We start from the raw sequence: 15,203 nt of genomic DNA, 5'->3' as shown, positions 1-15,203 counted from the left end.
CTTCGTTTGCCCTCCTGATGGTATCTGTACCTGATTTAGCTCTTATTTCAACAACTGTCACTAAATGAAATAACATAATGTAATTAACTACTTTACTCATTTTATTTACTAAAATAGATAAATTAGGTTCGGACAAGCGAGCTTCGGACAATCGGAGCCGTCTCCTCTAAGTGTACCGTCATTTTTAGCAAGGGAAAGGATGAATTCAAAAAACAATTCAATAAGTAATTTTGTTTTATTCATGGATAGTTTTCATTATGAAATTCTGGCAGACCTCAAATATAGTGGATGAAAAGTCTGAGCAAAGAACATAACTCGTAAAGAGTATACAAACTATTTTATTTTCTACTCATGGCAGCTTATTGTGGGTTTGAAAAGTGAATTTAACACCTTTCACTAGAAGCATTTTGAATACACTAACTTGTCTAGTAATATCAGTTCTTAAACTTGTAAAGCTTGCAACAAAATCACACACAATGAATGCTTTAAGCTTCCAGAGATTCTTCTCTAAAGTTATTAACATCATAGAGAACTATTCATTTGGCCACTTAATGCCAGTCTTTTAAAACACCAATCCATCATCTTGTGCGTTTCTAAATTATGGTTCTAGTTCATTTCCAGTGACGTCGGCTTAAATCAAAGAAAAGTGATAGAATGCAAGAATCATCAGCCAAAACTGTAGAGAGAGACACGTGGGCAGAAAACAGTGTTAAGATCAATAGAAGACACTCATTGAAGGATAAGAAATTTTCAAGTTTTGTTTGAGATGAAATAATAGAAGAATAAAACGATTACCAGAAATTTCCTCCCTCATTTATCCAAATGGAATTTTGAGAGACAACACACAAAGAATAACAGCTCTCAAGATGGCAGAGTAGAATTTCAAATTTCAAAATAATATTCGGAAAGTGGTCACAACACAGTTTTCTAAGGCCCATTAGTTATGGAAAGATGCATACACCTTGCTTAAATGATCATGACTAAGGCATTGAGCTACGACTCAAAATCGGTCTCCTGGAAACATTCTTCAAAAGATTGACAGTAGTTCTTTTGATGAGTTCATACTCGACTAGAAGCACTTACAGACTAAAGTTTTGGTTAACATTGCAGCATTGCAGTTCATTGTACAAAGAAATAATTAATGAAGAAAGCTGCAGAAAGGTGAAACATTAGTTTTTCTCAAGATAAAGGAAGCGCTGAATGAGATAAGAAATACTTCAGGATCGCAAGCCAGAGGGTCACTGAGAAAAAGAATTGAAATGTTTAAGCCAACTTGTTCTCTGGTTTATTGTCTATTATTCAACACTTAACGGCTAATCAAAGAGGGTTTCTTTCCATGTGTGGTTTGATTCTTTCAAGATGTCAGCCCGATTCATGAAAGCATAACCAGCACAGCCTTTCCATAGCAAGCCTAAAGAGCATATGAATTCATTCTATTCTGTATTCAATGTGAACAATAATAAATTGTAAGTAATCTCATTTTAAGCCCTAAATGCATCTACTGGTAACTAAAAGCATGCGTTAAAATCTCAACTACCATTAGAATGAACTCATTCTGTATTGTCACAATTTCTCTTTAGAAAACCTGCTTCTATAAAATCCAAAATTCAACAGGTGTTTAAAAAAAAACAAAACTGAAATTAACTGATTTGAGCACAAATTCACAGTGTAGCACCTGCACTCTCTGCTTTTATTCAAATTATCTTTGGTAAAAAGGGACAGGACATAACATAAATGCTATTGTTTCTATTAGGTAGGGTAAGTACTGTAAGTGCAGTATTTAACTAAACAAAAATTCCAATGCCAAAGTATTACAAAGCTGCACATGATCAGTCAACAGCAAGTATTATTGCCAGGACATGATATGACTAGGACTGTGCGCTTCACCATCTAGGTATAAAATTAAAATGAGCAGTCAACAAAGGGCAAGAAAAAGTTCAAATTCTGGACAACTGTTGTAACCATAGTCATCCAATAATCCATTCATTCACAAGCATTTCTTTGAGTGACTTAGCTCTAAGGATAATGTATCACTACTATAATATGGCTTTCAACACACTATTTGAAAAGTTGTAATTGAGTATTCAGTGGCTTTGTAACTTCAGAGCGATTCAGAAGGAGAACAAAAAAAAAATCATGGAAACAGACAAGAAGACTTTTTTTTTTTTCACTAGAAATATAATATGATTCACCCTTTGTTTCTCTTTCCCTTTCCTGCTTGGAATTAACTTTTTTGCATAATATCCAGTTATCTAGTAATAAAACAGAACTACGGTTCAGGTCCATTTTGCAGTCTAAATTTCAGTTAATAAATAAAAACATTATAAATATGAAATAATCTTACAAATCAGACCTCCAACAAACACATACCTAGGACATTCCTAAGCAATACACAGCCAACAGAAAACGCACAATTAAGTGCTAAGTCCTAGAAAGTATACTAAACACAAAGTACTTAATCCATGACATATTCAATATGTTTCTATAGAATTACTAAATGTAATGATAAAATATTTCAATTTTAATACAATAAAGAACATACACTATTGGTGATATGAATGGGGGTGACTAGGAGATCAGGCTTGTGCCTGTCAAGAGTAATGTAGCTTAGAACAAAAAGTAAAATATTATAAAATAATATCAGCAATTGTAAACAGTACAATCTTAAAAGAAAAAGAAACAATAAAATAAAATTTTAGTAATTTTCATTGGCACAGCTAGCAAACTTCAATTGGAGATGATGCTGATCCCAAAAGTGTCACAGGGAAGTGCTTGATGTGTGTTGGCCATTGTGCAGACAGTTGGAAAAACTTAACACCTGACCATTCTGTTCCATCGATGCTCACTAGGAATTCGAGAAGTGTTAGTTTAGAGCAAGTCTAAGTGAGGCTTAAATTGTTTAGAACTATCAGGAAACATTTACCTCTTAGTGGAATGTTGTGAATTTTGGGAGAGCAAATAAGTCTTGAGACACCATCAACTGATTGGCTTTTACCAGTTTCGCTTTCTCGCTCTTTTTCTTTCTTCTTTCCTAAGCGCATTACTGAACAGAAGAGAAACAATTAACTAGAGACAACATACAGTACTCCGAGAACAGTACAAGAAATAAACACACAAATCTTACTTTTCTGCTTCTTTTCTTTGGTGCAATAACTCAAAAACAAATACTGTTGCTGAAGCCACTGTTGCTGCAGCTGAATTTGTTGGGGAGTAAAAGAAGGAGGGAATTCGCCAGTGGGCGGAGCCCTGGCAACTTGTAATGAACGAAATGCCATTTTTAAGGTTGACTTAGCAGAATCAGGCTTGGCTGCTTTGCCAGCTGATCCCTGGGGTGTGTCAGCAGGTCTACACAGCCAATAATCTAACTGCAACTCCATTGGTTCAGATTGTGGACTATCACTGCAGTAAAAGAGATAAAAATTGAAAAAACAAAACAAAATAACAAAGCCATGGCAGAGATGAAACAGCATTAACTGAACTAATGCATACCGAGTAGGTCCTACGTATACAGTGTTAATATTAGGAGAGGAAGGAGGTGTTATACGTTCCCCTTTCCTATCGCTTGGTAAAACAGAAATCTGTTGGTTTACAGGACCTGCCGGGGATCCAACTAGTCCAATTTGAGAATGTGACGGTGGAGAGCCAGATATCACAGAAGAAGCATTTTCCTCAAGGTCAACAGATGCAGATAAAGCTGATTCTTGAGAGCCAAGTCGTACCTCCTGTAGGATAAAATATTGCAAATTTTATTACGTGGGAGAAATTATTTTATTGTGAATTTAAACCAAATGAGAATGCTTACATTCATGAAAGGAATGAATATTTGAGAAGATTCTTCATCAGAACTATAAAAAGAGAAAGGTGAGATGTAGTTGAAATTATTTAGGCACTTCAACATAGAAAATATAGTTTGAATTAGGTGTACTAGTCTTTTGCAAAATCAATTCTGACAAACCTTTTTTCCTTATAGGTCAGCATTGCCTCAGCCACTGGGAGATGCAATAAGGCTCCTGAGGTGTTGTGTAAGTAGCGACAAATGCGTCCCACCACCTCTTGCCAATCCGCTTTACATAATTCACCTCTCTCTGCCCTTTCCACAACCTCTCGCCATGCATCACCCCCAAATGCTAATGCATAGTTTGCATCTAGAGAACACAAATACCGACCAAGCCAGCTACCACCTGAGGCAGACAATTTAAAATCTCAACGTATGTTATGCTTGTCAACTAAAAACATATAAGCAGTTTAAAACACTCATTTATCTTACCCAGAGGTACAAAAAGAAATCGTAGATAATTTTGCCAATCTGGCGGCTTAATGGAAAGTTGTTCTACATAACACCTTAAAACAGAGTGCACAAAAGGGTCTCCTCCAATTAACAAAACTCTCATGGGTGTTGGAGCTTTGGCACTTGAGTTACAGCTATATGAAAAAGAAAAGCAATGGGATAATCCTTAGATACATTTTACAAATTGTTATGGTAGATTTGCATTTTACAAAGAATCTGCAAGTACTCACAATTTCTGAATTTTACCAATGAGACAGTTAACAGCAGCTCTCACGTCTCCCATTCCAGCTGTAGCAACAACCTTATTTTGCCAATCTGATAGGCGATTGGCAATAGCCATGCCACCAATATCTGACACATTGACAAGAATCAGATGATCTGGAGGAATGTCATCAGCTGGCAAAACTTTTGATAACTGCTCTAACACTATTTTACGAGGCTATTAAAAAAAATCAGAGAGAGAAACGAGAAAAAAAATTAAAATCATGTATAGTAAATACTATTTACTCAGAGTTTTAAAATAATTTCATGAAAATGAGTCACCAACCTCACTAGGAGTTGTTTCCCCACTGTGAGCACCATTACTTGTCCTTGATTGTTGTTCCCCAAAACTTACAACACTAAGTTGTTTTTTAGCCTTAGGTGCGTTGGAGTTGCGATCCCTTGTAAATAACTTGCTTTTACGATCTCTGTCACGCTCTCCATCCTAGGAAATAAGAGAAAAATTGATATGCTACCTTACATTGAAAGTCCAATTTTGAAGGAATTGCAAAAGCTATTTCTTGCCTCACCTGTTTTGGAGGCGATGATGCAGGTGGGTCGCTTGCTTCGTGATCAGTCCAGTTTTCAGGATGAGAGTCAGAGTCTGCCTTTTTAGAACTCTCATCACTCAAGCGATCTCCAGTTTTATCTGCACAGAATAGGGTAAATATTTTCACTTTCCAAAGTTAACTTTCTCAAAAGATGTGTGGGGGAAAAAAAAAGAACTATGGATGAAACGTGCACTATTTAATTTGATTTATTGAAAGGATGTTAAATAGTTGTAATCGTAAAGATTCTTAAAATCAACAGAAAATATGTATTAAATTTTTTCTTTTAAATTGGTAAAATTTGAATGTAAAACATTTATAGAAAATAGAAAGGTGAGAAGAAAAATGTCTTTGATAAAACTAGCAAGCAAAACCAAAAGACTAAGTGCTCTTCACATAAAAGAAAGCCTGCAAACAAAAATTTCATTAGGTAATAAGTATACTGACTAAAGTATGAAATTTGTGACTAAATAATCTTGGCAAAATATTCATAGGCAAAGAGGTAGTGCTTGATGAAATCAGTTTCTGTAGTTCCTATAAAATTTTATAATAAGGCTATGAAAACGATTAACTAATTGCTAAAGCATGCAGGACGCAAATAGACAGTCAAAGCAAAGCAAGCAAATATTTTGCAGTAGCTTTCCCATAGTCTTAGTAAAAGGGGGGCACTCAGATTTTTAAGACACCGACAACTGATGTGGGGTTTCCTCCTAAAGGGCTGTCCATCAATGAATATGTTGTAAGTTTAAGTCTATTTATTCAGAACAACAAAAATCAAAATAATCTTAAAAATCAGACTGAACAAGCGCATGAAAATTTAACATTATGAGAATTTTAGGTGCCTATAGCTTGTAAATGGCTGGAGTAAAAAAATTATAAAAAGGATGACTCAAATTTTTAATTTAATTTTCAATTGAATTCAAACTATTCAAAGCTTTCTTTTAACCCTAACTATCTATGAGCTATGGGCACCTAAAATACCCCAACATGTTAAGTTTTCATGCCCTGAACTGAATCAAGGCTTGAACTGTACTTTTCGAAAGATTGCAATTTTGAAGTATCTGATATAGAAAGTCATTGCCTCTTACATTGCTCACATTGAAAATGCCCTATAACTTCATCACATCAACGTATTTTAAATGGGTGTTGAAGTGATCAAGTAGATCATAAAGGTATTAGAAATATACTGGGTGGGGGTAATGAGTGTTCATATCAGGGAATTGGTTAAGTAAGTGTTAAATGTGTTCTAGTTGGTATATGGACAGCTCTTGCCAGTGCGTACCGGGCCGGGTGTTTCTTTGCATGTACTCTAGTATGGCCGGATTGCATGCAAACTCGCTAGGGCTGCAGGAGCCATGGCACCTTACAGTCAAAGGGAGGACGGGAGCGCATGCGAAGAAAAATACCCAATAGAATATGAGGAAAAAAATTAAGATGCTGTTCAGAAGGGAAATCACTGAAATAGGATTAAGATACAGAAACGTTATTTGTTTTCAAGAAATTGAGTAACAAAAATAAAGGAATTGTATGAAGATAACAAGAGGGAGCACATAAAACTCACAAGCCTAGAAGAATGTAAGAGGGAACACACTAGAATTGGAACGGAAAGAAAAAGTGAGCAAAGTATTGAACTGGTACATAAAATTGCAGAGGACAGATAGGTGAGAGGAAGAGAGCAGTGACAGAGAAGACAAAGAAACAAGAATCAACTTGATGGAGGGAGGATCTGCAAGTTTAAGTGCCAACGCGAGGCGACGCACCTGGGCCTTGGCCTAAAACTGAGGTAGGCATAAGCGTAGTGGCCACCGCAACCACTGGCACAGCAGAAGGGCCCTGGACACCCGACGTTGTAGAGCTTCCTGTTGGTACAACCTGTTTGGGCTGACGTTCTACTGCAGCGGCGCCTGAGCCTGCATATGCACAGCATAAAGCAGCATTACTGCCAGCGTGCACACAATCTATCAACAATCACGCTAGTTTTTGTTACACTGACAAACTACAACAAACCACAGGACTTATAACTTGTAACTATTCTCCGCCCAAACTTGTTTCTTGATATTAATTATTACTGGAAAAACACAATAGGTTGGTAAAAGCATGGAGAATGAGTAAAGCATGACTACTTTCTTTATAGGTTTTGTCCATTGGTAATTTTTATGAAAATCATGGTCTTTTGGATTACATGAAACACAACTTTCCAGTGGACTGGGATGTGTTGTTTTAGTGCAACTGTAATACAGTACGCCAAATGTCAATAAACAATCTCTTAGCAACAAGACAAACATGTAAAGAGTGATAGAACAATGAACCAATAAAATATGACTGTCCACGATAGTTATTTATTTTAAATGGTTAAAACTAGTATACATAATAAAAAGACATGAATTAATTTTACACAGTGCCATTTATGAAAGTACACATAAGTACATTGTCTCCATAACGTGATTATGAATATGACTAGGTTTTTGTCAAGCTAAAGAATTTAGTTTTACAAAGTAATATCTAGAAACAACACTGCAGTAATTTAAAAGAGAAGCATTTTAAAAAACATAATATAATTGCCCTTAACTGTATGCGTAAATACAACAAATTAAAACTGCTTGTTATGTTAATTCATATAGGTACCTAAGAAGTGAGATCAATGTAAATGCATTAATACTGACACAGTAGCACACCATCAAAAAAGAATACACTCACAAGTGAGCTGAAATGATGTTCAAGAATAGAACATAAAAGTTTCACAAAATTTTGCAAACTCACTATCCTTTGAACCAAATTGAATGAGATTTATGAAGTCACAATAAGGAGCAATAAGCAAACCAACATGCTTGCTTTAGAGCTAAGCAAACACATGCACAAATACACTTCCCGCTCGACAAAATTGATATAATTTCCTCAGAACACTAATTTTTTGGGTAAAACTAACAAATAACTCCTTTGATTTTAGCTTTTAAAATGCGTGAAAGCGTGGAGAACGCATCAACAGGAGGTTAGTTGAGAAATGCTACTGATCGTTGCATTACGCAATTCTAGTACCCCCTTCTGCATATCTGCTCCAATGTATGTTGACCAGAGACAGCCCTACCAAAAAGATGCATTTGAGTTTGCAGCAAAAAATATGCTGCTGAAATCAGTCTTTTAAAATTTAAGTCTTCTTTTTAATATGTGACAACACTAAATATCAAAGATTACCCCATTAAACTTTAAATATGCTCACACCCAAAAAAGTGGTTTACACTATCATATTTTCCATTACTTGGAAATGACATCAAATAAGCTAAAGCATTGCACAGTTAATCACATTATTAGATTAAGGAAAGAAGAAAGAAGAAACATATTGCAGGGGATAGTTGAAGAAGAGTACCCACATGCATAAAATTGTTTTTATTTTAAGATCTATAAAGTTGCCCCTTTAAATTATATTTGATGGCCAGAGCTGAAGTAATTGGCATATTCCTAGTAATATTAAAAAAGAAACTGTTCTATTGCAGAACCTGAAGAGAAATAAATACTTCATAAAAAAATCTATAGATCTATAGAAAGTCTATAAGATAGAGGCAAGGTACCAAAAACAAACAAAAATGTTCTGAGAAACAAACTCAAGTATGACTCTATAACAATTTTAAATGAAAGAAGTAGAAAGGCAGGCTGTAGTGAAAACTTCTAGATTGATCACTCATCAAAGGAGAGCAAATTCTGTTCAGTTTCTTCCGCCTTTCTGGGAGACCTCTTGACAGTACTTGAATCTGAGCTGATAGACCACTTTTTGCGTTCAAAGATTGTTTTCTGAGGTTGAGGGGAGGCAGAGGTCGGCGGTTCAGTCAAGCCTGCACACAGATATCATGCACTGATCTCTAAATGTATCAACAGTAAATTAATTTTGATGTCAACCTGACATAATGACAGAAGAAATCAGTACTCAGAATTTGAGTTCAGAAATGTGAAATGACCCCAGTGAAATTGTGATCACAAGAAGGAAAAATTTAGAGTTCTGATTATAAAGGTACTGGTATTCAAAAAGAGCATGAAGTAGCTGTCTCACTCAAACATAGTATTACAAAAGAGAGTTAATGTGGGGAGTAAAGTTTTGGCCCCAGCTACTATGGGTAAGATCAGGATACGAAAGGAGTAGTCGGGTTTTGCAGATAGAAAATTAATACTGTATTACTAACTGAAAGAAGACGACACAGAGCAAAACCATGCTAACCCTTGTGTGGCACGTTAACACTATAGTGTTATGCACACTACCAAGACTAAAATCTATGTTTAAATTCTGAAAAAAATTATACCTAAAGCGAAACCAAAAACTGATTTCCAGGAGTTCTCCACATCATGGTACATGTAATGTCAAGCTGCTTCATGCCCACCATACCCAACAACTGGAAAGCCCTGAGCACTTTCAAAATTTTTAAATGCACATGATTTTCCAGTTTTATCAGCATTTTCAGAGACAATTAGTCAATTATTTAAGTAGTAACAGAGAATGGTAAATAAGAACTTTCGTGAGCCTCCTCTTTCTTTCATCACACACTGAAGCAAGCATACACAAGCACAAATGTCTTCACAGACCAAAACCAAAGAAAAAAATAGAAAAAAAAGAACTATAAGACAAATACATCGGAGGGTCACAATAAGCTGTTTTAGAGTACACAATAAGATCCCAATTCCACTGAAAGTACATACGTAGAGTAAAATTGATCGCCGATTCTACTGGTTTCCAGGAAGGCATTGGTCTATGGATAGTAGTAACTCACCTGCTCCTGGGACGTTTAGAGTATCATGGACGAGGGATCGGCTGCTTGAGAAAAACGGACGTAATGATGGTTTTGGAGTGGAAGACATGCTCAGGGTGTCCACCTCTGGTCCAGAGTCAGAGCCTGATAGTTCTCCAAGTTCCTCCATGAGGTCCTCAAATTCAGTAGCGTCCATCCCACCAGCTATAAAAACACAAAAATGGTCAGAGGAGTTCATTAGTCAGGTTGGTTCAGGAAGGTTTTACTCTTATAACTTATTTATAGCCTAAGGAATCACAGTGACACCTGGGAGAATACAGTAATAAAGTCAATTTAAATGAAGTGTCACTAGTGTATCTAAGTTGGAAGGCTCATAGCAGAGGACACTATGCAATGCTCAGGTACAGTTCTAAGCAACAAGTCAATTTAAGGACCATTCCAGCTTTGCTTGAAAAAAAAAAAAAAACTGAACACAAGATAAGACAAACAATACATTTCAAATTCAAATACTGTGTGCAAAGGATGGAACTAGAATGGGCATCGAGAAGAGTAATTCCTGTCTTACCTTTTAGAGCAGTCTTCATAATCAAAACTCTTATAGATTTACAGTTCATGCAAAATGATACAGCACTTGAGAAAATCTTGTTACTCACAGACAAGTTCATCAGGAAAAATATTTAATAAGCGTCTCAGAAAAGATGAATACTATACATTAAGAGAATTCTAGTCTTTACATAAATAAATTGGTTTGACTCCTACTGAAGAAATCTAAGGTAATGACAAAAATAGGAACACTGTGTGTTTGAGAAATCACTGCTGTTATCAGCTACTTATGGCTCATCTCCATTATCACTATTTTGGTGCACACTGGATAGAGCTTTCAACCGTGACTGTCGCCACTGTGAAAATTGATCTTTGAAACTTGAATGCCTTACAAGCACAGTTCGTGACTGCAGACTAAAATCATTCATAGATGATTCCATTTTTTTAATGTTTTGGTTATGAAAGTGAGAATTAAAGGAATGCCCTCGTTCCAAATGATGTTTAGGGCTCAGAGGTGGGGTTGACAATACTCCATAAGCATTAATATTAGTGTTCACACACGCAACACAAACACAATCCACTGGATGAGTAGACTGATGTCCAAATGTCTGACATGCTTCACCTGTTAACTTGTGGGACATTGCTAGCTCCTCTTGATCATGATCCAATCCTTGAAGATCCTCCGTTGCTCGGAACCGTTTCAGGAGGGCGATAAACTTTTGCTTCAAATTACGTTGCTGGAATAGAGAAAAAAATAGAATGGAAGACGGTTCTTAGATTTATGACAATCTAGCAGAATGAGGTTGGAATAAAATGAGAATTTTTAAAAAACTGACATACCCTAGCATTTGTAGGAATGGCACCAGCTCTGGCTGCCTGCCTTTGCCTCTGCCTTTGCAATGCTCTTCTTCCAACATTTTCTTCTAGCATTGGTTCTGAATCGGAGCCTTCAGCTTCCTCTACTCCATCTTCATTCGAGCTAAATTCTTCATCTTCATCTGAGTAATCTCCAACTCGATCTGTGAGAAGAACAAATTGAAGAACATAAAATATAATTCCCACAAATGAATTACAATATCTCACACATTAACACATTAAAATTTGACCCACCAGAGACGTCATGGGGGTTCAATTTTGCGGTATCCTCATGGTCAACGGGCTGTGAATTCAATCCCTGGACGGAGACTCGAGCAACCACATTGCCATGACTTTTTGGCTCCTTGACGTCACCACACAATTCGAGCTCCAAATCCAACTGCCGTTGAAGCACCTGCAGCAACACAACATAACAAGTTAGACCTTCCGACCTAACTTCTGATAAAAATGTTGGCAGACGTGTGATGTGACTGGCCTGTGACATGTTGACCACCCCCTCGGCCAGGGTCTTGTAGCCGAGGATGGTGCGGTTCTTGTAGCGCTTGCGGCGCTGCAGGCTCACGTGCAGCTGGTTGCCGCCGCGCTTCAGCAGGTGCGGGTACTGCAGCGAGAAGTGCAGCTGCAGCTCCGTGTCCAGCAGCCCACGCGCGGGCAGCACCAGCTCGTTGGAGCGCAGCGTTCGCTTCAAGCCCTGCATCTTGACCGCGATGCTGACGGACGTCAGGTCGGGCCCCATGGGCTTGAGCAGCACCAGCCTGGACAGCGTGAGCGAGCACAACCTGCAACAGGACAGAAGGAAACGGTCAGCTCGACTTACGCAAACGTCTAGCCCGCTTTCTGACGAAGATCGCAGGTATGCAGTGCGCAGAGAGAGTGAGGAGCCGGATGAAAGCTGAAACAACTCTTTTATTTTTTGCAGAAATTCCGTATGAGCTGCGGAAGAGGCGTCCGGAGTCCTACGAACGAGTGACTCAGTGACGGTGACGCAGCCAGGGCTGGCCGACGCCGGTCGCCGGCCCCGCCCCCGCCCGCCCCACCCACCCCGGGACACCGCGATGCTGAATCAGTGGGTGCGCGCTCAAAGACAGTGAATGGCGCAAGATGAGCGATACGAGCGATACAAGTGACAACAGTGATAACCGGAGTGAGTGTATTACGTGCGGTTAATATCTTGGAGCTCGTCTGCGCAGAGACCAAAACTATCTTGCTGGACGAGCTCGCCACGGTCGAAGTGACTCGTCAGCCGTAGCGGACCGCGACCGTCTTTATATACACAGTCTCATCAATTCGTCATTAAGATCCAAATCGGCACGACATGAGTCGACAGAAGGCGGGACGACGTACTGCCGCCGCCGTCTTAGGATAAGGGAAGTGGATAGGTGCATATGGCACGTTATCTGCGCAGGTTGATCGATCAACCGCTGCAGCATCTCTCTGGCGGAATATTTTCCATGATGGGTCGTAGAATAACAATTCGAAGTTGTTTTACAAGCACTTTGCAAGCACTTTGCAAGCACTTTGTATCGATTTGGAATTAATTGCCAAGCAAGAATGGGCTGATTTACAACATATAAATTACAACAAACGTTTTTAATTAACGAGGATCTTTGGCCGGGGTAGGTGGTCCTTGCGCCGCGGTTTCCTCCATACAGGGGTTCAGTAGAGCTAATTGCCTACCCTCCAGGCGGCTTGGGGGTGGGGGTGGGGGGTGCTTAATACGCGCCTGCCGACAGTTCTGTCTGGCCGCGTCGGCCGCCCTTGGCAGTGTGCTCGCGAGCTTGGGCCCGGGCCACAGTCAGGCTCCGCGGTGGGCGCGCGGCACGGCCAGGCCATGGGCCAGGCGCTACCGACAGAGCAGCCTTTCACAGAGGCGGCGCGGCGCAGCGGAGCGGCGGCTGTGGTGGCGAGGCGGTAGCCCGGCGGGCTGGGCGGCGAAATTGGCTCATCTAACACGATTCGTCCTGCCGCCGGGCCGGGGCTGTGTAGTAGGCCCGCCCCCGCCCGCCCCCCGCCAGGCCCCGGCTACGTGGTGCCGCGCACTCGGCCGCAAAGGCACTCTGAGTCACACCACGCGCGCCGGCAACACCTCGCACACACGTCGCATTAAGGTTTTCACATTTCTCGTTAGTCTCTCTTCACAGACTTTAAAATGAAAACAACAACGCAAACACCTCACAGAGTACTCCTCACCTCTCCGCCCGCCCCACCACTCTGACTGACAAGCGACGAAGGCATAGCGAGTGGATAAAGACAGACACAATTTTGTATGCAAAGTGTGCAGGCCGGCCATGTCGGGGCCGGGAGCGCGAGGGCGCAGCGGCAGCGCACGCCTCCATCGGCCATCCGTCTGACCGTCAAGACCCAGGTCAGCCAGAGGCCTAGACACTGAAAATGTAACGAACGAGCACATTCAAAGGTTCGCGAGAGGAGTGTGCCAGGTGCCAGCCCTCTGGAGAGACTCTCGCGCAAAGTGTCGCTGACGCAAGCCCGCCTCCCACCTGGCCTTTCCTCAGCTCCCGACCCGATCAGAGATTAGGGATCGTCCAGAAAGTACGTTCGTCTTTCTCAAAATTATTCGGCAAAAGTACTGGCTCAGCGCCTGTGAGACTCGGGGTAGGCCACCCCGCGGTACTCGCACGCACTGCACGCAAGATGTTGCCTACCTACCAGGCGCTTCAAGCCCTTGCAGAGACTGAACTTGGCAGTGTTGTCATGGCAGATGACGGACCCACTTTCTGCTATAGTTCTAGCCTTCCGGATCATCCCTTCAGGCATAACAAAGATCACGCCCAGCCAGCAGACCACGACCCTTGTGGAAGAGGCGATGCAGTCCAGTCTCACGAAGCCTTGATGCTGCTTGATTCCTCTTTCGCATCCGCTGCTACTGCTGCTATGTGCATGCATGCCCCGCGAGCCTGCGCAGTCATGCGCCCGCCCCACAGCAGCAGCACTGCTTCCGCCTCCGCTCTCGCTCCTGCCGGCAGGTGAGCGGTGAGCGGGAGGGGAGTGGGCGGGAAGTTCAATTGGAAAAGGGAATCGAATTTATTCCAGGACAGAAACGAGCGACAGCCACCAGGAAGACGAGGGGGAGCCGCCTGCCACCGTCCCATTGCCCCCCCCCCCCACTATCGTCTCCCGCGGGGAGAGGAGTGAGGACAGCTACAAGGGTCACTACCCTACGCCCCTTCCCCCCGGACACGAACGTCCGTCCTGCCGGATGTGCAACCCGCGCAACAAGCCCAACGCGAACCGCGGTACACGAGAAAATAATCACCTCAAAACACTTGTCGTCCTTTAATGTCTGAATGCCACGTCATGAGACGATATGGGGTCCAAATAAAAAGTGCGGGAGCGGGAGTAATAAACGATACATAGATAGTGACCAAAAATGAGGAAGAAAATTAACGTGATTTTACAAAATTTTCTCGATTAATTTTCTATAAGTAAAACTTCGTTTATTCGCCAATTATACGGTACATCGTTATATTACGAATTTCGTAATATTTTTTCGTAAAACTAAGAAAACTTTTTACAAAGGTGTGGGGGGGTGCGGCGCGTATAGTTGGCTTGGTGATATGCATGGCACTAGGGATGGGAAATGGGGTAGTCAGCGGCACGGTGGCGAGCGCGTCGTGAGTCACCTGACGGGCTGACGGGGAGGCTTTACGGGCAGGCCACCTCACAGGCCACGCACCGCACGCCATCAGTCCAACACAAACCCCAATCAATGCGACCCTTCTCCTCGCTTCACTTTGCGGTGTCGCTGCGGTGCGGAGCAAAGCATCTCAGTGGAGACGACACGCCGAAACGCCACGCGCACTTAGCGGCACATGTTCTTGGAGGGCTAGGACCTCGTCCGGGACCTGATCTAGGACCTGGTCCAGGACCCCGTCGAGGACTCTACGACACACAAGGCCCAAGAAGGTGGTCGCGGCGGGCCGGAAGGCAAGCGCC

At 41.2% G+C, this 15,203-nt stretch overlaps 1 protein-coding gene across 2 annotated transcripts in view; it reads right to left on the bottom strand.

The window, feature by feature from the left end:
• Positions 1-216: 216 nt before the first annotated feature.
• LOC113212365 (phosphofurin acidic cluster sorting protein 2) overlaps positions 217-15,203 on the bottom strand; it is a 26,621-nt gene continuing 11,634 nt past the window's right edge. The window contains exons 2-17 of one of the 2 annotated variants that reach the window (XM_026431033.1): positions 11,725-12,028; positions 11,484-11,643; positions 11,214-11,392; positions 10,996-11,110; positions 9,852-10,034; positions 6,858-7,007; positions 5,080-5,198; positions 4,836-4,994; positions 4,519-4,727; positions 4,268-4,422; positions 3,956-4,181; positions 3,803-3,845; positions 3,490-3,722; positions 3,125-3,399; positions 2,924-3,043; positions 217-2,845 (exon numbers count right to left, since the gene is read on the bottom strand). In XM_026431033.1, coding sequence (XP_026286818.1) covers positions 2,718-2,845; positions 2,924-3,043; positions 3,125-3,399; positions 3,490-3,722; positions 3,803-3,845; positions 3,956-4,181; positions 4,268-4,422; positions 4,519-4,727; positions 4,836-4,994; positions 5,080-5,198; positions 6,858-7,007; positions 9,852-10,034; positions 10,996-11,110; positions 11,214-11,392; positions 11,484-11,643; positions 11,725-12,028 — 2,758 coding nt within the window. In that variant the 3' untranslated portion in view covers positions 217-2,717. The remainder of the gene's footprint in view (positions 2,846-2,923; positions 3,044-3,124; positions 3,400-3,489; positions 3,723-3,802; positions 3,846-3,955; positions 4,182-4,267; positions 4,423-4,518; positions 4,728-4,835; positions 4,995-5,079; positions 5,199-6,857; positions 7,008-9,851; positions 10,035-10,995; positions 11,111-11,213; positions 11,393-11,483; positions 11,644-11,724; positions 12,029-15,203) is intronic. The other variant, XM_026431034.1, reaches the window with a different exon arrangement.

Source organism: Frankliniella occidentalis, unplaced genomic scaffold, assembly GCF_000697945.3.
Source record: "Frankliniella occidentalis isolate FOCC.00 unplaced genomic scaffold, Focc_3.1 Scaffold229, whole genome shotgun sequence".
NCBI classification, from domain to species: Eukaryota; Metazoa; Arthropoda; class Insecta; order Thysanoptera; family Thripidae; genus Frankliniella; species Frankliniella occidentalis.
This window is presented reverse-complemented; position numbering and strand designations above follow the sequence as displayed.